The 24,493-nt window shown below is 34.2% G+C and overlaps 1 protein-coding gene across 2 annotated transcripts in view; it reads left to right on the forward strand.

Annotated features, from left to right (window-relative positions):
• Positions 1-24,493, forward strand: part of Tbk1 (TANK binding kinase 1) — a 45,095-nt gene that overhangs the window by 4,396 nt on the left and 16,206 nt on the right. The window contains exons 3-8 of one of the 2 annotated variants that reach the window (XM_076854821.1): positions 2,285-2,425; positions 6,286-6,415; positions 8,753-8,934; positions 15,505-15,665; positions 19,447-19,557; positions 22,252-22,431. In XM_076854821.1, the coding sequence (XP_076710936.1) occupies positions 2,285-2,425; positions 6,286-6,415; positions 8,753-8,934; positions 15,505-15,665; positions 19,447-19,557; positions 22,252-22,431 (905 nt within the window). Of the gene's footprint in view, positions 1-2,284; positions 2,426-6,285; positions 6,416-8,752; positions 8,935-15,504; positions 15,666-19,446; positions 19,558-22,251; positions 22,432-24,493 lie in introns of those variants that run through there. The other variant, XM_076854822.1, reaches the window with a different exon arrangement.

Genomic DNA, 24,493 nt, shown 5'->3' on the forward strand with positions numbered 1-24,493 from the left:
GTTTGTTTGTTTAATATCTTTATTTTATTTATTTTTATGTATTGCTGGAGATCAAACCCAGTGCCTCACATGTGCTAAGCAAGTGCTCTTCCACTGAGCTACAATCCCAGTGTATTTGTACTTAGTGACATCATTTTAAATATTTAGGGCTATACCCCCGGTCATCCTCCAAATCCTGTTTTTCCTTAATAACTAGGTTTTTTTTTTTTTTTTTTTTTTTTTTTGGTGGAGGGGGATACTGAGGATTGAATTCAGGGGCACTCAACCACTGAGCCACATCCCTAGCTCTATTTTGTATTTTATGTAGAGACAGGGTCTCACTGAGTTGCTTAGTGCCTCACTTTTGCTGAGGTTGTCTTTGAACTCATGATCCTCCTGCCTCAGCTGCCCAAGCCAGTGGGATTACAGGCGTGCACCACCAAGCCCAGCAATAACCAAGTTCTTAAGTATACTATTTCTCATTCAAAGTATACTACTTAATCTTTCTGTTTTTCATTAAGTTGCCTTTATCTAATATTGTGTGAGTGGATGGATATGTGTGTGATAATCATAGTGAAGCTGAAGAGAGTTGCAGGAAGGATGAGTTGATCTGCACAAATGTATTTACATAATATGTAGATCTCTTAAGTATCATTTGCATATGCTTGGATTGATGACTATTAAGGTGAATAAAGGGAAAATGGTACATTCCCCCAAGTATCCCATTAATATCACTGATATGACAGACTACAAAAGTTTAAAAATAATCAAGATGGGTACATTAAGACATTGCTTTACTTTCCCTGCTTGTTCCTCTGCTAGAATTCTCCTTACTTTAGGTTGAATTTGAAACGAGTGTTCTTATAAAAATTTTCCCTAGTTAGGTGATACATAGATTTGGCAGTGTATTTACCTTGGCTGAAAAATGTTAAAACAGTGTTTAATTGAAGTTTAAATGGTTTTTCTCTTTTCGTGTTGTCTGAAAACAGTTCATGCCCATTTTCCTCCCAAAAGAATATATGTCTGTGTATTTGGTGTGACTAGGACAGCAGGGATCATGGAGATGGTGACCTTCAAGTGATGAACTTGAGAGATGGGATTATAAAGCAGCTAAATGATTTTAAGAAAAAGATTCTGGGGTAAGGGGAGAATGATGGCTGTGGAAAGCTGTAAAGGGGGCTGCAAAGCAGGAAAAAGCACACGGTCCTGACATACCAAGAGCCATGAAATATCTTTAAGAAGGGCATGCCTGTTTGACCCTCAGGCTCAAAGAGAAAATGATTGTCATCTTGCTCCTAGGAAGTTTAGCCTTGGATAAATAGGGAAGGAAGAACTGGCTATCCTAAAGTGAGGCTTGCTGATTAAATAGAAGGAAATGAGTGGGTCTGAAAGAGAATCAAGGAAGGTTAATATGAAGAACATGGAAGTGTGACATTCAGTGAAATTTGAGCTCTTATCCCCCCCCCTCCTTGGTACTGGTGCTTAAACTCTGTGCCTCATGCATTCTAGGCAAGTGCTGTACCACTGAGCTATACCCCCAGCCCCTTAAGCATATCTTTGGTACCCCCTAGAATTCCCTACTAGCTACTACTATGCATTATAATACTACCTACTGATCTACTTCACTAGACCATGAAAAAGTGAATAAGATGGTCATCAGTAGGGAAGAAGAAATGCCCTTCATCCTCTAGAGAGGGTCTGTGAAGGAACAGCCTGCCCTAGGCATGCAGCATGTAGTTGCCCTGGACAACAGTGGTATAATTCAACCAGGAAGTACATTTGAAATGCCTTCTCCAGCTCCTACTTAAAAACATACACACACACACACACACACACACACACACACTCACACTCATAACCAGTATTTCTGAAAAATTAATCACATTGAGATTTTTAATAAAAATTTCATAAATAGAATGTATTTTCACATTGGTCCTCTGTGTTCCTTTTACTTCTTTAAAAGTATTAGGCCTTAAAGAAACCCTTGGAGTTTCAGTTTCAGTTTCTTGTCCAGAAGATGACTTCACTTTTAATTCTACAAAAGCTTTTATCTTCTGATGTATAAATGACTATCTTTATAGCGTATCATAATATAAGTTTCATTTGTAATATTAAAATAACCATTTTAAAATTCTAAAATATACAGTATGAAATATTGAATAGCCAATTGATTCATTTTAACTTTGTAAAATGTCAGGCACCTTTGTACAAATTACCTTTGCTAAAGGGTGTATGGAATTCCATAAGAAATATAAATTGTTACAGCTAGCACTAATGATGCACCTCCCTCTCTCTCTCTTTTTAGAAAACTGGTGATTTATTTGCTATCAAAGTATTTAATAACATAAGTTTCCTTCGTCCAGTGGATGTTCAAATGAGAGAATTTGAAGTGTTAAAAAAACTTAATCACAAAAATATTGTCAAATTATTTGCTATTGAAGAGGAGGTAAGTAGACAAGCTTTAGTTAATCTTGTCATTGTGTTTATTATAGTTATGATTTAGGAGACAAAATCTAACATTTAAAACTGGATTTTAAAAACTGAAGAAAGTAAGGGCTCATTCTATCCCAAGGATTCTTAAATAGGTATACAAATAGAAATAAAGTATCATAAGAATGGAATCAGGAAAAAAGTATAAGAAATAAGAGGCTTTAGAATTTGGTGAATATGATTATCAGTATTATTATTCAAAAAAGAAAAGCTTGGGCTGGAGCTATAGCTCAGTTGGTAGAGGGTTTGCCTTGCATGCACAAGGCCCTGGATTCAATCCCCAGCACCAAAAAAAAAAAAAAAAAAAAAAACCACTAAAATTAAAGTGATATAATTACAAAAAGACTAAAGAGAAAGAGAAATAGTACAGAGGAGACTTTGTAAAAGAATAAGAATCCTAGTAATCCAGAGATGACTCTGTAAAATCTAGTTATTAAAAGATTGATTTTAGAAATTAATAGGAAAAGAAAGACTTCCATTAGAAAAAATGATCCAGAAATAATTGAAACATCTATTTTAATCCCTTTAAGACATAGGTAAGTAATTAATAAAATCATCTCTTTTGAAAAAGTTTGGTAGTTTATGTTCCATATTCTACTGATTTCATATTTAGTGATTATTTCTCAGGAACTAATCAAATGTAAATTATAGCTGTGTACATAAAGAAGTCAATATGCTGTTTGTAAAATAAAAACTATTTAAAAAGTTAAATTAAGCTGGATGCGGTGACACAATTCTAGTCCCAGTTATTCTGGAGACTGAGGTAGCAGGATAGTGAGTTCAGCATAGGCAATTTAGCAAGACCCTGTCTCTTATTCAACTTTTTTTTTCCTTTTCAAAATAAGTTAGAAGATGTGATGGTTTGTTTCCCATAGTTAGCCAAACTCAAAGTTAAGAGCCTGGCCTTCCAGATTGCAGGCTGTGCTCCAAGACTTCTGACACTACTACAAAGGAGTTTGGCAAACTGCATAATTCCCACAAAACTGCTCTTACTTAGGACACCAGCTTCAAGTTCAGGAGTACTGAAGGCTACTCTAACTTCAGACCACAGCTTTAAATTTGGAAGCTCCTTTGACTCTCAAATTTGGTATTTCATTAGAACATAAAATGATTCACAGAACTCATGAAAGTGTTGTACTTATAGTTTTGCTTTTAGGGTTTTTTGTTTTGTTTTGGTACTGAGGATTGAACCCAAGGGCATCTAACCATGTGCCACATCCCTATCCCTTTTTATTTTTTGAGACAGGGTCTTGCATAGTTGCTTAGGGCTTTGCCAGATAGTTGAGGCTAGCCTCGAATTTGCAATTTTCCTACCTCAGGAGTAGGAGAGGATTACAACTCCCAAGCTGCTGGGATGAGCTGCTAGGATTACAGACGTGGGCTACACATTAGTCTATACTTAGTCTATGCTTAGTATTTTGTTACAGCAAAAGTATACAGATTAGACCAACCAAAAGAAGAGACTCAGAGTGAGATATGAAATAGTTTCTAACTGAAGTTTCTTGTCCTTGGGGACACATCACCCTCCTAGCATTGATATGTGAAAATACACATGTAGTGTTGCTAACCTGGAAGGCCTGCCCAAGCCTTTGGTACACAGAGTTTTTACTAAGAGGCCATCATCACACATTGCCTACATTTCTGACCTTTAGTCTCCAGTACATTCCATAGGTTTGGAAGAATTCGTATAGTCTCCATTTTCTCTGGAGTGATACAGTGTGTCCTAAATATTCCATCATAAATCACATTGTTTAACTTTCCGTTGGCTGAAGCCCCTAGATACTCAAAAGCATTTCTTTAAGACAGGATCCTTTAGGGGCCAGAAATGACTTCCCAATAGAGCAAAAGCCAAAATTTCTTTGATAAAATTATTTCTTCACTATTCATTAGTTCAGTAATGAAAAGATTTTACCAAAAATTTGATTACCTGAGAATGTACTTACAAATAATGTTATATAAATAAATCAGGACTAAAATAGATAATGCAATATGATCTATATACAGTGTAATATGCAAACATTTGTTGTATAACTAGAATGAAATTTGATCCATATAAAAAAGACTGAAAGGAAGTATACCATAATGTTAACATAATTATCCTGGGGTGATAGAATTATGTATATTTCTCAAATTTTCAACAATCAATATATATTATTTTGTTATTTAAAAACAATAGGTTTTCCAGGTGTTGTGGCACACACTTGTAATCCCTGTAACTAGGGGACAAAGACAGGAGGATCACAACTTTAAGGCCAGCCTTAGCAATTTAGCAAGACACTGTCTCAAATTTTTGAAAAGGGCTAAGAGCAAGGTGTAATGGTGCATGCCTGTAATCCCAGCAACCTGAGAGGCTAAGGCAGGAGAATTGCAATTTCAAGGCCATCCTCAGCAACTTACTGAGGCATTAAGCAACTTAGTAAGACCCTCTCTCAAAAAATAAAAAGGACTAGGAATATAGCTCAGTAGTAAAGCACCCCTGGGTTCAATTCCCAGTTTAAAAACAAAATGAGATTGGGGGTAAGGATGTAACTTAGTGGTAAAACATCCCTGGGTTCAATCCCCACAACCCCCAGTATGGCAAAAAAATAATAATAATTTTAAAAAATAAAGACAACAGTTTTTTAAAAAATATTTCTCCCTTTTTTTCTGTTACTATTAAATGGTAGAGAAGTTTAAAATATTTTATAACAGTGTTTTGGGGCTATGTAAGAAAAATTATAAACGGAAGAAAGGAACTTACTATGATAGCATGCACCTATTAATCTCAGCTACTTGGGAAGCTGAGGCAGGAGGATTGAAAATTTAAGGCCAGCCTCTGCAACTTAGATCTTGTCTCAAAAAATGGAAAGGACTGGGAAGGTAGCTTAGTGGTAGAGTACCCCTAGGTTCTTTTCTCCCCACTGCAAAAAAGGGTACAGTGGGGAGATAGGGAAGATAAAAAGTTGGAGATGAAATCTGGATTTTAAGACTCATTAAAATTTTCAAGTTTCTAAAATTGGCATGCATATGATGATAATAGTGTATTATGTTATTTGATGTTTTTTCCCTTTAAAGCTATTGTTGTATTGATGATGAATCTTGCAATCAATGGTACATTAAAATTAAAGTTCAAAACAAACCAGCTGAGATGCAAATGAGCAGATCATAACTTTAATACAAGAGGTGCTACTCAACTATTCTACCATCTATTTGTTTTTAAGGATAAGACTTCATTCCTCAAAGTAAAAGTACTTGTCATTAGAAAAATTTCAAGTGTTTAAGAGATTTTTAAAAGTACTATTGTTCTAAATGTACTACTACTATACACTAGAAATTGAAGATAATTTTAACAGAATTATTCAACACTGTAACAATGATTTTGTAGTTTAGATTTAGCCCATTTTCACTCATTGGTTTTCCAAAACAAATCTGACTTTCTTACATAATAAGAATTTGGAAGATGTTAATTTTTATATGTGCACAGTCATCAAGTATTTCAGTGAAATCTAGGTGAAGCAATTGACAGTGCCTTCATCATCATAACTAATTCTACCTTCAAATGAAATCAGAAAGCAGGATTTGAAGGCTCATGCCTGTAATCCTAGCTACTTAGGAGGTTGAGGCAGGAGAATTGCAAATTCAAGGGCAACCTTACTCAGCAACTTAATGAGACCCTGTTTTAAAATTAAAAAGAAAAAGAGCAGGAGTAAAGCACCCTGGTTCAATCTCCAGTAAGTTGAAGAAAAAAGTAAGTAAAAACAAATGAAATCAGTTAAGTACTGCCATATAATCAAATTTTTTTTTCATAATGATTCCCAAACTGATTTTTTTTTTCAGACAACAACAAGACATAAAGTACTCATTATGGAATTCTGTCCATGTGGGAGTCTATATACTGTTTTAGAAGAGCCATCTAATGCCTATGGACTAGCAGAATCAGAATTTTTAATTGTCTTACGAGATGTGGGTATGTTTATTTATTTATATGATTTGTGTGTGTTTGTGTGTGTTTAACATGTCATGACATAAAATTTTTAGAAATTTACATTAAAAAATGGAAGAACTTTATGAAATGCTTTCTTTGATATGATACCAAAAGCCCAAATACCAAAAAGGAAAAAATAGATAGATTAGACTTCATCAGCATTTAAAACATCTGTGCTTCAAAAGATAACAAATCTCTCATTCCATGGGATGAGACAAAAACATTTGCAAATCACAAATGAGGAATTTTTGTCTAGGCAACTCAACAATAGAAGGCAACCCCAATTTTTAAATGGGCAAAGGATTTGAAGAAATATTCTCCCAAAAAGATATATAAATTAGCAAGAAGTACATTAAAAGATGCTGAACATCATTAGTTATTAGGGAAAATGAAATCAAATCCACAGTGAAATATCACTTCCTACTCCCCTAGAATAGCTAAAATCAAAAAGAAAAACAAGTGTTGGCAAAGATGTGGAGAGACTGGAACCCTCATACAAGACAGGTAGGACTGTAAAATGATATAGCCACTTTGGAAAGCAGTCTGACAGTTTCTCAAAAGGATAAATATAGAATTACCATATGATCCAGATCCAGTTATTCTGCCAAGTATATATCCAAAAGAATTTAAAACATATCCACACAAAAACTTATACCACTGTGCACAATTCATAATATCCAAAAAATGGAAACAGCCCAAATGTCCATCAGCTGATGAATGTATAAACAAAAATGTGGTATATCTAAGCGATGAAATATTATTCATTCATAAGAAGAAATTGAGTAGTGATACATGCCTAAAATGTGGATGAACCGTGAAAACGTTATGTTCAGTGAAAGAAGTTGGACAGAAAAAGCCACAATATTGGAGCTGGGGTTGTAGCTCATGGTAGAGTGCTTGCCTAGCATGTGTGAGACACTAGGTTTGAGTCTCAGCCTTGCATATAAAGAAATAAAAATAAAGGTTTAACAACAACTAAAAAAATATTTTTAAAACAGCTACAACATTACATGATCCCATTTATATGAAATATTTATAATATACAAATTAGACAGTAGAGAAAGCAGACTAGTGATTGAGGACAGAGTTGAGAAGTGGCTGATAATAGTTATGGGATTTCTTTTGGTGTAATTGGGTTTTATTTTGGGCATGATAAATGTTCTGAAATCAGTGGTGAGAATTATACAACTCTGGACTGTACTAAAATTACTGAATTGTACACTTTAAAAAGATTAATGTTATGCTTTGAGTTATATTTCAATAAATCTGTCGTCATTTTTAACATGGCAACCAAAAGAAGTAATAACTTTTTAAAAGAAATGAACCCTATATTTGAGGAGCTGGAAAAGCCCAGTTATAAGGAAAGTATAAAATTAATAGGAATTCTTAACCTTGACACTGAAAGTAGAGTGGAGATCATTTAAGAATTAAAGTGAAACACAATTATTAGTATGCTTCAGCCTTTTTAATCAAATAGAAATTGCAAATAATTTATGCCTTCATAGTATACTGCTAGCCCTGATTTTTAATAATTGTACATTGATAACCCTGAACTCATTTTCATATGTTGAATTTGGACATTCTTCTGTCAGTTATCAAATGTTTTAGTGACACTGCCTGTCAACTTAATTTCAACAGTGTAGTCACCTTAAAATGGAGGGCTGGGATTGTGGCTCAGTGGTAGAGCACTCGCCTAGCATGGGCCGGGGGGGACCCTAGTTCGAGCCTCAGCACCACATAAAAAAAAAAAAATAAAGGCATTGTGTTGTGTCCATCTACACCTAAAAAATAAATATTAAAAAAAAAAAAGAAAAGAAAAGAAAATGGACTTTTGAAATAGCACTGAAGCACATGAGCAATACATTTTTATGGAAGCTAATCAGACACTTGACCTTTTACTTTTTTGTTACTTTATTGAATACAATTTAATTTTAATTCAGTTTCCCCCTAAGGTAAAGAAATATAAAGATGAAAGTTTGATATCTTTCTGAGAATCTTTATTAGTTTTAAGATATATGTACATATACACATACACAAAAGCAATTTCAGAAATCATATGCGTTTTATTATATTTTCCTGATAGTATTTAAGGGAGATTGGATTCCTCCCTAGAAACCATATTGATTCTTATTCTAAAACTCCTTATAATTGAAATATGAAGGGGGTTATGTAGAATATCTGTTACTTTGAGTGAAATGTTTTTGCATCAACTTATGGGAAAGACATTGTGTAAATGAGTGTATTATATCAATGAATTTGAGATGTGTGTACACACAGGTACCCACATATGATTCCTTTATTTTATATTTATTACCAAAGTGGGAGGAATGAATCACCTTCGAGAAAACGGAATAGTGCACCGTGATATCAAGCCAGGAAATATCATGCGTGTCATAGGGGAAGATGGACAGTCTGTGTACAAACTCACAGATTTTGGTGCAGCTAGAGAATTAGAAGATGATGAACAGTTTGTTTCTCTGTATGGTACAGAAGAATATTTGGTAAGTTATATATCACTAATAATTTTATATAAAAAATATTTTTAGTTGTAATAGGACACAATATTTTTATTAATTTGTTTAATGTGGTGCGGAGGGCCAAACCCAGTGCCACACATATGCTAGGCAAGTGCTCCACCACTGAGCCACAACCTCAGGCCTAAACATTTCATTTTAAAAATGCTAAACATGTAACAAATATAATTGGATAATTGGTAAGCCAGCTCATGATCTATAAAATGTTATGTGTAATTTTTATAACAAAAGTTGAATTTTCTATTCTAATGAAAATGGTGTGTAAGAAGGCTATCGGATATTGGTTCTTTTTTTTTTTTTTAATATATTTTAGTTGTAGATGGGCACATACCTTTATTTTATTTATTTTTTTTTATGTGGTGTTGAAAGTCAAATCCAGTGCCTCACAAGTGCCAGGCAGGCACTCTGCACTGAGCCGCTACTTCAGCCTAGGATATTAGTTCTTGAGGGCACTATTTTTTTTTTTTTTTTTTAATTTTTTTGGAGAAGTACCAGGGATTGAACTCAGGGACACTTGACCACTGAACCACATCCCCAGTCCTATTTGCATTTTATTTAGAGACTTGGTCTCACTGTGTTGCCTAGCACCTTGCTTTTGCTAAGGCTGACTTTGAGCTCGCTTTCCTCCTGCCTCAGCCTCCCCAGCTGCTGGGATTATAGGCGTGTGCCACTGTGCCAGGCAAGGGGGCACTATTTTTCTTAGAAGTTTTCTAGTACCCTTAAGTCTTTTAATTTTACTTATGTCATGGATCTCTATTGAAACAAAAAGCTATCTGTACCCTCAAGAAGATTCTAGCCACTAAAGGATACTATTTTGGGGTCAGAGCAGTTAAGACATTATAAGCTTGTTATAATACTGTTTTGTTCCCTTTAGAGCAAAATTAATTATATTTCTGAATCAGAAAATTGTATTCAGAGAGAGTTGGTTATTGAAAAACCAAAAGGACTATTTTATATACAAAATGAAATGCCTCTATAAATACCTAATTCGAAATGCCAGAGATGTAGAAAAACTCTTTGGTTGAAAAGGTTTATTTAGGTGTGTTTGTGTGAAGTTAGTAAGATTTGAAACACTAAAGAAAATATTAGTTAAAAGTAAGTACCTTGGGCTGGGGATGTGGCTCAAGCGGTAGTGCGCTCGCCTGGCATGCGTGCGGCCCGGGTTCGATCCTCAGCACCACATACAAACAAAGATGTTGTGTCCGCCGAAAACTAAAAAATAAATATTAAAACTCTCTCTCTCTCTCTCTAAAAAAAAAAAAAGAAAAAGAAAAGAGTAAGTACCTGGGCAAAGCCAGCCTCAGCAACTTAGTGAGGCCCTAAGCAAGATCTTGTTTCTAGGACTGGGATTGTGGCTCAGTGGTAGAGTGCTTGCTTAGCATGTGCAGATTACTGGGTTTGATTCTCAGCACCACATACAAATAAATAAATAAAATTAAAAATTTCATCAACAACTAATAAACATATTTTTTTAAAAAGATTCTGTTTCTAAATAAAATCCAAAATAGGGCTGGGAACATGTTTCAGTGGTTAAGCACTCATGGGTTCAATCTCCAATACAAAAAAATAATAATTATGTAAGTACTTTGGATATGTAACTGGAAAGTTTATGTAGCTATCATTAATTGTTCATGGCTCTAAGGATCTTGACAGTCTTAGGTTCTGTGACTTTTCCAATTGCATGTTGCTATTGTAATGTTATAAGATGAAGAATAAAGTCTAGCAACCCCCTATAGCTTTATTCAGATTATTGTAAGTCTGCATAAATTCAGGCATCTTATTTGTTCTCCTAACAATATATAACCCCAAACTGATCTGTAGTTATGTTTGATAATCTTTTAGCTAAATTACCTAAAAATGGGTATCATTCATTCATTCCATAAATATTGATGGAGGGCTAGGGTTATGACTCAGTGGTAGAGCACTTGTCTAGCACATGTGAAGCCCTGGGTTCGATCCTCAGCACCACATAAAAATAAATAAAAATAAAGGTGTTAAAAAAACAAACCAAAAAAACCTAACATATATATACATATATGTTTGTATATATGTATGTATGTATATATATATATATATATATATATATATATATATATATATATGTTTGTATATGTATGTATATATATGTATATATGAACCAGGCACTGTTCTAGCTAATGAGATTTCTAGGCAAACCACACCATTCCTTCTGTATGGAGCCCCCATTCTAGTAGACAAAACAGAAGTTAACAAGATAATTGGAATATTGAGAATCTTCTGTTTCAGCTGATTTGCTGTTACATGATCACGATGTTTAGCAGCGCTAATAAGATGGTCACACATCTTTTCTTCCTCTCTTCTATCAGCAGCATATTGGGCACACTGGGACTGAAAAGAAATACAATGTATAATAATAATATTTTTTACGGTATATAAAAGATTTGATCTCTAACAGTAAGTGAAAAGGTAATAACAACTCAATCTGAAAAACTCACATAATGTAATTTTCTATCGTTTTGTTCTAAAGAACACATGTAGTTGTCTTTCAAATTGGTAAAAGTGTTCTTCTGTAAGTATGTGTAAATTAACTTGTTTAACTTTAAATAAAGTAATCAAAGACTTTAAAAAACAAGATAATTAGATAGTTAAATAAGATAAATTTGGAACATTAAAGTTTTGCAGACATAATATTTTAAAAAGTATTAGCAGGAGAAAGATAGCCAAGGAAAGTGTCCTTTAAGACCTAAACAAACTGACAATGAAATGATAAAAAGAATCAAGACAGAGATTTGCGGGTAAGTGTTATAAGCATCTGCAAAAGGTCTAAGACAAAAATGACCTTAGGTGTTCAAGAGACATAAAGGAAAGCAGTTTGGCTGGAATTTAGTAGTAGGAGCTGAAAATTAAATAGTAATGTGGGGCCTACTAGATGATACAGGGCACCCTGTCAGATGAACACCCTGTTTTTATAAATATTTCACAAATTATCTTATCTTGGAGTGAAATTCTTAGATAATATAATCAACTTACTTACCTAATTGAAAGAATACTATGGTATCTTAATAATATAAAGGAAAATAGTTCACAATAAAAAATAGGTATTTAATATGTAAAAGTTTGGGAACAACTTCACTTGTAAACAAATTATATATGCTTGTACCTGTATGCATGTTATTTTGAATACAATTGCAGTGATAGCTTCCATTTACTAAATCATTTATCACAAAAATCACAGTATGGTCATTGGCATGATTTTCCAGAGTAGTGAACAATTATTAGTAAAGTGTTTAACTAAACAAAGCAGGTTTAAATAATAGCTGCATTCTTGGGAAAACAATACAGAAATGCTTTGCCATACATACAGAGTTAGAAATAGATTTCTCATGCAAATTAAAACTACCCTAAGAATTTATTTCACTTCAGTCAGAATGGCAATCATCAAAAATACAAGTAACAATAAATGTTAGCAAGAATGTAGAGAAAAAGGCACATTCATACATTGTTAGTGGGACTGCAAATTGGTGCAACCACTCTGGAAAGCAGTAGAGATTCTTTAGAAAACTTGGAATGGAATCACCATTTGACCCAGTTATCCCATTCCTCAACATACACCCAGAGGACTTAAAATGAGCATACTATAATGATGCTGCCGCATCAATGTTTATAGCAGCTCAGTTCACAATAGCTAAGCTATGGACCCAACTTAGGTGCCCTTCAACAGATGAATAGATAAGGAAAATATGGTACATAGCCACAATAGAATATTACTCAATCATAAAGAAGAATGAAATTATGGCATTTACAGGTAAATGGATGGAACTGGAGACCATCGTGCTAAGTGAAATAAGCCGATCCCCCAAAATAAAGGCCAAATGTTCTCTCTGATATGCAGATACTAACACACAAATAAGAGATGGGGGCGTGGAAGTTCTTTGGATTAGACAAAGGGGAATGAAGGAAAGAGGGGACAGGAATAGGAAAGACAGTAGAATGAATATGACGTAGCTTTCCTATGCTCACATATGAATACATGATCGGTGTAACTCCACATGATGTACAACCACAAGAATGGGAAGTTAAACTCCATGTATGTATAATATGTCAAAACAAAGAAATTTCTCACTTGCACAACTACCTGGCAGGATATTGGAAAGTAATTTGTACTGTGGAAACAGTGTATTTTGGAACTGTTAGATATATAGCATGATGCCTCTAAATTGTCTCTGCCCACCAAATACCAGTAGCCTTTCCCAATTATGGTGATGACCATAACAAACAGTCTTCATCAGCTTGCTCCCCGTGCCAACTCTTAATCTTTCATATCACCTCCTAAAAACACTAGCTTTTGCTTCTAACTGACTTTTGAGAAGAACAGAACATTCAATAAATTAACTCCAAGTCCATGTTGTACTGTAGGCTCAAATTATATTCTAATCCATTTCCTATTTCAAAATAACCTTATCCCTATTTTCAAGTACAGAAACTTTTAATACTTTAATACCAGAAGTTTTAAAATAAATAATAGTCTGAAGCTCAGCAATCTAGAAACATTCTGTATTTAAATGAAACTCTACGTATTTGGAATTTTTCAGGAATTACCCAGCCAGAAGTTAAATCTTCTATCTTCATGGACTAAAGCCCCAGGAAAACATCATTCTTTCTTCCATTGTTTTTCATCTGACCCTTATTATCTCAATGATATAATCCTGAAAGCCTTGGAGTAGCTTTATTCCTATTACAGATATAATCATCCAGGTCCAGGAATACCAATCTGTGTATATCACAAGTGGCACATTTGGGAGAGAGCCAGTGGGCACAAACATGTCACACCAACATGTGTTAAGCCACTCCCAGTCAGTCACTACCTGGGGAAGTGCTTTAGTCTACCAGTTAACTTGTGTACTATTGTACCTTTTTAGGTGGTCCCCACTTTGTCTCCTTAAAGAATCACTGTATCTCTTCTTTCCAGGTTGATGGCCTCATGTTCTAGAAGATATCAGATATGTCCAGGTATTTCAGGCCTAGTGTACACTAAGCACTAGCTGCTGGATCTGGCTGTCATTTTGAATAACAGTCACTTATTTTCTATGCCACAAAACCAACATAGCTGCTGAGACTCCATGTATCTGTAAGGCATATACTTGGAAACTCATTTCAAAGCCAGGTCTTATGATGCTTATCTCTGCTTCTCATTTCACACTAAAATATTTCCCAAAATTGTCTTTCTCCCTCCAGCACCCATGACTCTCTCCTACAAAATCCAGAGACTGATGTTTTGGGAGTCAGATTCATAGATTGCATCATTTAAAAACCACTCCTGGTAGTATTTCCTACATGGTTTCCAATTCCCATAAGCTTTAGGTAAATCCCACAATGTCATAAGAGTTTGTTTTAGTTTGGGGTTATTTGGGTGAGGAATCTACTTTGATTCCTAGTACATTTATAAAGCTTTATCTCCCAAGAACCCTCAAGTTGCCAGTATATAATGTTCAAAAGGCAGATGTCAGGAGGCTGCGCTAAATGTCTAGATCTTTATACTCCTACATCTTTTCTTAGAAGATCCAGCTATTCTCAGCAAATCTGGAATAGTGTCTCCTGTGCTTAATGACGTGTTTAACATCAGACCAGCTACTTACGTAGGTCATTAGATCCCCAATGCATTTAGTCAAGATAGTCCTCTGAACTGATTCTAGACAATTTAGTTTTCCCTTCAGAACCAATGTGATCACTAATGGATTGCATGTGAGGAATGAAGCAAAGAAATCAAAGTCACCTGATAGGTTTTGGGTTATGAACAAATGGATAGATGGTGGTATTATTTATTTAAAAGGTAAAGATAGGTAGGAAACAGATTTGAGAAAACCATAGTCTTTTGGATGTGTTAAATTTGAGCTGCCTTTTAAACATTAAAAAGAACAATAGGATATATGAATCTGAAGCTCAGGACAGGAGATAGATTTAGAATTAAAGTGTATACAGCATATTTAATACTCTAGACCTGAATGGGAAATGAGAAAGTAAGGTAACTATTTTGCTGTGGTGGGAAGCAGAGAACTGGATGAAAGTTGAAAAGGTTTGTGAGGTCAATTTAGAATTTTGTTTTTACATTTTTAAAGAAGTTATAGAGAGGGAAAATTGATCCGTAAAGTAAAAGGGATAATAATTGCAAGAATTCATTTCTGGAGTTGGTAAGATAATATGAGGGCCTCCAGAGTACAAATGGAAAAGTTGGTCTTTGATGGGAGCTGTTTTGTTTTACCTGGAAAGTAAGTTTAACAAATGGACTCAGGTTCAGGTAGGTTAATGTATGCTAAAGGATCTAAAGGAGAGTTGATCTGATTGATATTTCCTACTTGAAGTGAGATCATCAAAATCAAGGGTCAAGGAGTTGGTATTAAGATTTGAGATGAAAAAGGAAAGATGTGAAATAGTGTTTTAAGAATGGGAGCATGAAATCATTAGGAAAATATGATAGAATTCTAGACATTGAGGACCCATTTTTGGTGTAAACATATTGGTCACAGCTCATTGTTTTTCATCCTTTTTGTTTTTTCTTAGCATCCTGATATGTATGAAAGAGCAGTGCTAAGAAAAGATCATCAAAAAAAATATGGAGCAACAGTTGATCTTTGGAGCATTGGGGTAACATTTTACCATGCAGCTACTGGATCCCTACCATTTAGACCATTTGAAGGACCTCGCAGGAATAAAGAAGTGATGTAAGTGGGCCCATCTTAAATTAGAAATAATTTTTTAAATTTATGTATTATTTTGTTTTCACCATATTGTAGAAGTGGACACTAATGAAAATTGGCTTATCAGTCATTTCTGATTTCTTATAAATTATCTGGTTTTTAATAAGAATGCAGTCTTATAAAAGTATGTAGCCATAATTTTCCATATTGTGTTTAAATATCTTATGTATAAAATGGTGTCTGATCTTTGGTCCATCGTTGAAAGTACACCACATCTTGATTTCTATTTCAGCACACTGTTTCTTTGTTTCACTTTGAGTATTGAGTATTTATCAGCATTTTTCCTCCAACTGAAAAAATAAAATAAGGTTCTGCAGAGTACCAGAACCATTACCAGATCTAAAAGAAATATAATTCTTATTCTGCACTGGTCTGATTCCTTTTGCCATTTTAAAAATAACATTTTGGCAATAGTAAAATATTAAATTTTTTTTTAGTATTGCCAGTTTGGTTTAGAGACTGCATTTTACTAGTATAGTATATTATGTATTTTTAGAAAACAGTGTAAAAAATCATTTATTTTAAACCAAATAATCAAGGAAAAGAGAAAATTGCAGGTATGAAATTTATTATAAAATTTATGTGTGCACTGACCATGCTTCTTTTTATTTTAAAAGAAATGAATGACCTGGGGCTGGGGATGTAGCTCAAGCGGTAGCGCGCTCGTCTGGCATGCGTGCGGCCCGGGTTCGATCCTCAGCACCACATACAGACAAAGATGTTGTGTCCGCCAAATACTAAAAAATAAATATTAAAATTCTCTCTCTCTCTCCTCTCTCACTCTTTCTTAAAAAAAAAAAAAAAAAAAAAAAAAAAAAAGAAATGAATGACCGACCTTGCTTCATGAGAAATAGTCAACCCACATACATATAAAATTATGAGGTTATGAGTATTTAGTGTAGTAAATGATTTGGAAGAATAACTCACTGACATTCTAACCTGTGAACCTTTCTTTTATGTCTTCATATATTTTTCAGACTTTTATATTTTTTAAAATATTTTTTTCATTGCAGTTGGACATAATACCTTTATTTTATTTATTTGTTTTTATGTGGTGCTGAGGATCGAACCCAGGGCCTCACACATGCTAGGCAAACACTCTACTGCTGAGCCTCAACCCCAGCCCCAAGACCTTTATATTTTTGACCCTATCTTTTGTAAGCATACAACTTAAAGTAATAATCTCTACTGTAAAACTACAACCTTTTATTTAGTCTCATCTCAGAAAATTGAGAGAGAAGCATATTTTTTGCATTTGTTGATTTAAGGAAATAAAATAAATTCATACCATGACTTTCGATAAAATTTGGTACTCATCATTTTTCAGCATGCATGGTACATGGGAGAAGACATCCTATTAACTGCACTGATTATTTTGGTATAGCATTAGCCTGAGCCTACTTTCTCAGCAGTGCCCTGTTTAATAAGATCATTTCATGAACAATGACTAAGTCTGTTTTAGTTAGCTATTTTGCCACTGTGACCAGAAGGCCTGATAAGAACAATATTAGAGGAGCAAAAGTTTATTTGGAGCTTATGGTTTCAGAGGTGTCAGTCTATAGGCAGCCAGCTCTGTTGCTTTATGCCTGGAATAAGGCAGAATATCTTGGCAAAAGGGCATGACAGAGGAAAGTAGCTTAGGACAAAACAACCAGAAAGTAGAGTAAGAGCCGCACTTGTCAAAGGAGCACCCTCAGGGACCCATCTCCAGCAGCACCCTTCCTGCCTATAGTTTCCATCCAGTTAATCCATTCAAGTGGATTAATACATTGATTATGCTAAGGCTGCTATGACCCAATTATTTCATCTCTGAACATTCCTATTGTCTCCCACATGAGCTTTTGGGAAACACCTCATAGCTAAACCATACCAGTCAGTTTGTGTTCTTCTCATTAAATGTAAATTGTTCCCAAGTTATGCTTTTTAGATTTGTTTTAAAGCAAGCATTTCTTGATGTTGTAGAAATGGATTAAAGGAAAGTGTGATGCTCCCTAGTAAAGGAAACATTTGGCTCATAGGCAATTAGAAATACCTGAGAGTTTTGTCTGACTTCAATGTGGACAGTTATAAATTAAAAGAATTTATCTTTTCATACAGAAACTGCTTTAATGAGCGCTGATATTAGTAAATGTTAGAGGTGCTTAAAGTAGTCAGTAATGACTATTTTACTGTACTGATAATGATACATTCATCTCTTATTATAGCAGTGTTGCTCCTTTAGCATCTTATTTGTATGTGGATCTTATCATAATTAGTTAAGCTTTTTTAAAAATATGTATAAGAGTTAGGCAATGTGGAACATGCCTGTAATCCCAGTGAAGTGAGAGGCTGAGGCCAGTCTTGTTGATTTAGTGAGACCCTACCTTAAAATAAAAAATAAAAAGGTCTGGAGATGGAGCTCAGTGTTATAGTGCCCCTGGGTTTAATCCCTAGTATCAAAAAAAAAAGAAGAAGAAGAATTTATGTAAGAATTCTATAATTCCTCTGTTAACCTCTGTTTTGCAGAAATCTTACCTATCTCCATTTATTCCTCCATAATCAGGTCCTTCTTGCATGAACTCACCTTGTTTTTCATTAATTTCCTTCTTTGAAAAATCTTTTCTCAGGGTGTGATAGTGCATGTTTATAATCCCAGCAACTCAGGAGGCTGAGGCAGGAGGATCACAAGTTTGAGGCTAGCCTCAGCAATTTAGCAGGGTCTAAAGCAACTTAGAACCTGTCTCAAAATAAAAATGGTTGAGGATGTGACTCAGTGGTTAAGCACCTCTGGGTTCAATCCCTGCTTCCAAAAAAAACCAAATCTCTTAAAGCAGAAATTGTGACTGTTTCTACTTAGGAGGCAGCAGTCTAAATCAGTCAGTTGTACTGATTGGTTGAAGGGTTTTTTTTGTTTGTTTGTTTTAACACATTGATTTACTCAGCACACATTTATTTAGATATTAAATTCTGATATGAGATTATGTAAGATCCTTCTGTATTACGTAATATGATATTTTAATATGGGTGAAAGTATTCTTAAATGTCTGAAGCTCTCTCACCTTTTCCCCCTACTTTTAGATTTTATTTAGGAAAGTTTTGAAATGCTTTAAAAGACTGTTTTCTTTGACTTGCTATGTCATTTAGTGGTATTTTGCTTCCCCATCAATCTCTCTTTGGTTCATCTTTATTTTTATCATCATCAGGAATCACATAAAATTTGACTTACAATTTTGGTCTATACATCTATTCCTATATGTGTATATATTTTTTCAATATACAAGATTTTTTCTGATACTGTGCTATGTTATACTTTTATCTTTTTTTAATTTTAAAAAAATGTTATTGTTCATTCTGCAGTAATTTTATAGTCCAGTTGACTGTGCCTTTGGATAATGTGGGTAAGAAGGATTAGATGCTATTTTGATGGTCTAGAGATATTCTGTGACATAACTTTTTTTGTTTGCTCCATTTTTTCAGATGGAAAAATTAATATTTTTGTTGTGAACATCAAGATGCTGTTAATGGCACTCTGAGATCCCAAATGAAAATTAATTATGGCATATATAAAATAATCGTACAACCACTATTCTACTTCAGTCAGTCAGATTCAAAATATTTTGATTGTTTTATGGATCCTGTGACCATCAATCACAATTCGTCTAGTAGATAATTGTAGGTGCAATTGAGGAAATACTTTTGCAAAACCCATTAATAAGCCATGCAATAATGAACTGCTTATTTTATTATGCTTCTATTTTCTCCCAAGGTATAAAATAATCACTGGAAAGCCTTCTGGTGCAATATCTGGAGTACAGAAAGCAGAAAATGGACCAATTGATTGGAGTGGAGACATGCCTGTTTCTTGTAGTCTTTCTCGGTTAGTATATGTACTTAGTTCTCATTGTTTGCACTTGGGATTTTTAAATGTTTGTTGCCTAAAATCACAAATACTGAAATACTTAAGTATAGTTTAGTTTTAGTTATTATTAAAGCATGTGATTTTTGTCATTTGTGGTTATGTAAAGATTTATTCTGAGCTTATGTAAACAATTTCCCCAAGACAGGGCATATAATTTTTTATAGTTCATTAGAATTATACCTAATAGTGGAGTTCCTTGTGACATATTCATATGTAGACATAACATAATTTGCTCCATACATTCTCCATTATTTTTCCTTCCCCTCTTCCCTCACCCTGTGCCTCTTTGAGCCCTGTTCTTCTGGTCTTTCTTTTATTCATAGGGCATATATTTTTTGAGATTGCTAATCACTAGTCTTGGAGTTCTTCCAAAGTCAAGATTCTACCCAGGACCTTGATATTTTTTTTTGTATTGACCTTCATATTGATGTACCACAAAGAGTGATGTAGATTTGAATAAACATCTCAACTGGAGTTGTAAAAAGCAAATGCTAAGAAGTGTGACACTATCCTCATTTTAAAAAATATTCTAATAAGAATGTCCTACTATAAGTGGAAGAAAAATACTTAAATTTTTCAAAAGGCAAAATAATGGTTTTCTAGTACTTTTTCAGAATTTCAAATGTTTATATGGGTCCTAAGTTAGCATCCAGAATTAAAAAAAAAAAAATGTTGTTTATAAGATAAGAATCCTTTTATCACACACAAAAAAATAATGTAAAAGAAATTAAAAGTCGAATAAATTATGTAAGATTTTTACTCGGGAAATAAAGCCAAAACTCATCAACATTTGGAATTATTGAATTAACTTAACATTTTTCCTGAATGTGATAGTAGTTTAATCCACAAGTGAATACACAGAGGGTCTGATTGCTTTGGCACCGATTAAAAGTTGTGGGCACAAGGACTTTAAATATCACAAATTAAATGAAAATAACAAACCAAAAATGTGATAGACTACAAAATAAATAAGTAAATAACCATCTTTTTTCCTGTCGTAGTAGTCAAGACAAGATGGAGAGTGAAACCTAAACCAACTGGTTTAAGTGAAAAAGGAAATAGATTGATTTTGTAATTAAAAGACCACGTATATATGACTCAGAGCACAGCTGAATCCTTGACCTCAGACTGTCATCAAGACTTGGTCTCTTTCCATTGTTCAGATATGCTTTTTCTCTGACTTTTCTTCACTTAAGGTCAGACTCTTTCCTGGGAGCTACTGATGACTGCTGGCATTCCCAAACTAACATTCTCACAGTTTTGAAATCCCCAAAGGAAGAAGATTGAATTTGTTTCGCAAACATTTCTGAATTGACTTTCATTGTACTAATTTGTACTATCACCTGGCCACCTTCAGTTAATCACAAACCACATGTCCATCTGTGCATAAAGAGAGGTGCTAGAGAGTAGAGGGGTTTGAACTCCTTATAAAGGAGAGAGAATGGATACCTGTTTAGCAAAAATAATGTCTACTGTGTACTTTAAAGTCTATTATTGGGATTCTTGTGGTTGTCACATAGCCAAATTTAGAATTTAAAGTCTATTTCAAATTCTGTTATTGAGGGTATCTTTGAACATGTTTTTTATATAATTGTAAAAGCATGAAGCAGAATAAGGGTTCTTCCACTCAATTTTTTTTTAAATACATAAGCTTTTTACTCAAATTATTCCTTGTTAAATAGGTATGGATTGCTAGATTATTATAGTAATTTTACTTTCTAAGGAAGTATACTAAAAAGGCGTATTGAGTTCCTTATATAAAATTATATGTTGGAGTGCCATATTACAGGATTAGTAAAGACCTTTTGCTGGAATTAAAACATTGTCTTAGCCTCATGACTATCTGGTTTCTAATCACCTGCTCTTACTGGTTATCCATATACATAGATGATCTGGAAAAGTGAGGAAACTGAACAAGGAGGGAATCAAAGAGAAAATCAGTAAAAAGATAAGCTAACATTAAAAAGCTGTACTTCCTAATTCATTGACAGGTAACATTAAATAAAAGTTATCTGGCTTTCTGAAAAGTTGGCAGACTTTAATTTTTCAAGAAAATTAATCCAGGGCTGGGGATGTGGCTCAAGCGGTAGCACGCTCGCCTGGCATGCGTGCGGCCCGGGTTCGATCCTCAGCACCACATACAGACAAAGATGTTGTGTCCGCCAAATACTAAAAAATAAATATTAAAATTCTCTCTCTCTCTCCCTCTTTCTCACTCTCTCTCACTCTTTCTTAAAAAAAAAAAAAAAAGAAAGAAAAAGAAAATTAATCCAGTAATTAAAGTTCAGCATCCTTAATCCAAAATGCTCAAAATTCATAACTATTTGAGTGCCAATGTGGTACAAGTAGAAAAACCCACATCTGACCTCATTGACAGGTCATAGTCAAAAGGCAGGTACACTAAAAATACTGTATAAAATTACCTAATGCTATGTGTGTAATGTATTAGTGAATTTGAGACTTTGGTTCCATTCCCAAAATCTCTTTCATAAATTATATACACATATGCCAAAGTTTGAAAAAATTTTGAATTCAGAAACATACAGACTGTAATAATACTAGCAATTCCTTTAATTCATTGGTAAATGTTATGATTCTGTACCTAAACAAAATGTGACATTTACTCTTTAACTTTTTTCAATACTATTTTAGGGGTCTTCAGGTTCTGCTTACCCCTGTTCTTGCAAACATCCTTGAAGCAGATCAGGAAAAGTGTTGGGGTTTTGACCAGTTTTTTGCAGAAACTAGTGATATACTTCATCGAATGATAATTCATGTTTTTTCACTACAACAAATGACAGCTCATAAGATTTATATTCATAGCTATAATACGTAAGTACCTTTTTTTAATGTTTTTATGTCAGAATGATGTGTTATGTAATAATATTTTCCGGAAATAGAAAAGATATCTCAGCTTCACTAAAGGCACCCACTCTCACTAGAAAAATTATGATTGAATGCATAGTAATTCCTTTTCACTTATCTCTGAAATAAAAAGGATTAATTTTCTTAAATCCCTAGGTAAATTAACTTGTCTTTAAACTGTATGTTTTAGAAAACTAATTCTTGGACTTCTTTCAAATTATATAATCACATAACCACGAAATACCATGTACTGATAAATGAGCTGGATTTTAAGAATATTATCTTGTTTTAAAAACATTAAAGCCCAGGGGCTGGGGATGCGGCTCAAGCGGTAGCACGCTTGCCTGACATGCGAGCGGCCCGGGTTCGATCCTCAGCACCACATGCAAACAAAGATGCTGTGTCCGCCGAAAACTAAAAAATAAATATTAAAAAAATTCTCTCTCTCTCTCTCTCTCTCTCTCTCTTTTTAAAAAAAAACCAAAAAACATTAAAGCCCAAATATAGTGTAGTTTTGATTTGCACTTAGTAGGTGCTGGAGATCAATTAACATTTGTTTTATATAAACAAAACCATATTACACCCATATGGCATATATGGCATATACCATATACTACAAACATGGGTATGTGCACATGCTCATACACTGCCTATAAAACTGAGGAAAGGGGCTGGGGTTGTGGTTCAGTGGTAGAGTGCCTGCCTAGCACACATGAGGCACTGGGTTCGATCTTCATCACCGCATAAAACTAAAATAAAGGTATTATGTTCACCTACAACTAAAAAATATATTTTTAAAAAAACTGAGGAAAGTAAGTTAGATGGATTGTATCAAAATAAATACTCTGATTGTGATATTTTACTATATTGCAAGAAGTAACCATTGGGGAAACTGGATGAAAGGTATATGGCATCTTTCTGTATTATTTCTTAACGACTGCCTGGGAATCTCTACAGAGACTTCAAAATAAAATGATTTTTAAAATGAAGAGGGGATAATAACACTCATTTAACATGCCTTAGTTTCTGTTCTGACAAAATTCAAATAGCAGTTTTCATGCCTAATAAAAAAGGGGATGAGGATATAGATATATGGTAGAGTAACTGCTTAGCATTCATGAGGCCCTGGGTTCAATCCCCAATACCAAAGAGGAGAGGAGGGTAGAGTAATAGGGGTAAAATAAATTAGATGAAATAGTTTAGATACTGCTATCCAATATATCTAATATGATACATAAAATATAAATGCGGTAATATTAATTTAATATTGTAGTATATTATTTACCTTTATTTTGGTACTTAATAACCTAAATAAATATACATCATGAGGGTTGGGGTTGTGGGTCAGTGTTAGGGCACTTGCCTCACATGTGTGAGGCACTGGGTTCAGTCCTCGGCACCATGTAAAAAATAAATAAAGAAAATAAAGGTATTGTGTCCATCTACAACTAAAAAAAAAAAATTTTAAATATGCATCCTGGTTAGATGTTGCCCGTCAGTTTTTGTTCTAAAACACTTGAATTTTCAAGCCAGGCTCTGTGGCACATGCCTATAATCTCAGCGGCTCAGGAGGTTGAGACAGGAGGATCATGAGTTCCAAAACAGCCTCAGCAATAATGAGGTGCTTAGCAAACTCAGTGAGACCCTCTCTAAACAAAGTACAAAATAGGGCTGGAGATGTGGCTCAATGGTTGAGTGCCCCTGAGTTCAATTTCCAATACAAAAAAAAGGGGGGCGGGGGCTGGGAATGTGGCTCAGTGACCAAATGCCCCTGAGTTCAATCCCAGGTATCGCGCCCCCCCACGCAACCCCCCCCCAAAAAAAACTTTTCAGCCTGAGCCAAATCAAAACAGAAGCTTGTAGCAAGGCCACATCACAACATTATTGCTAAAACATTTCTTTAATTTCAAAGATCTGCTCTGGGGAAGTGTACCTTTTCCCCCAATTTTGAAAATATGTGGTTTTCTTAATTTATTACATAGTTGTGTTGCAAATATAGTGTTGATTTTTAAGTATTTAAGTCATTTAA

The sequence above is a fragment of the Callospermophilus lateralis genome, chromosome 4 (genome assembly GCF_048772815.1).
Source record: "Callospermophilus lateralis isolate mCalLat2 chromosome 4, mCalLat2.hap1, whole genome shotgun sequence".
NCBI lineage: Eukaryota > Metazoa > Chordata > Mammalia > Rodentia > Sciuridae > Callospermophilus > Callospermophilus lateralis.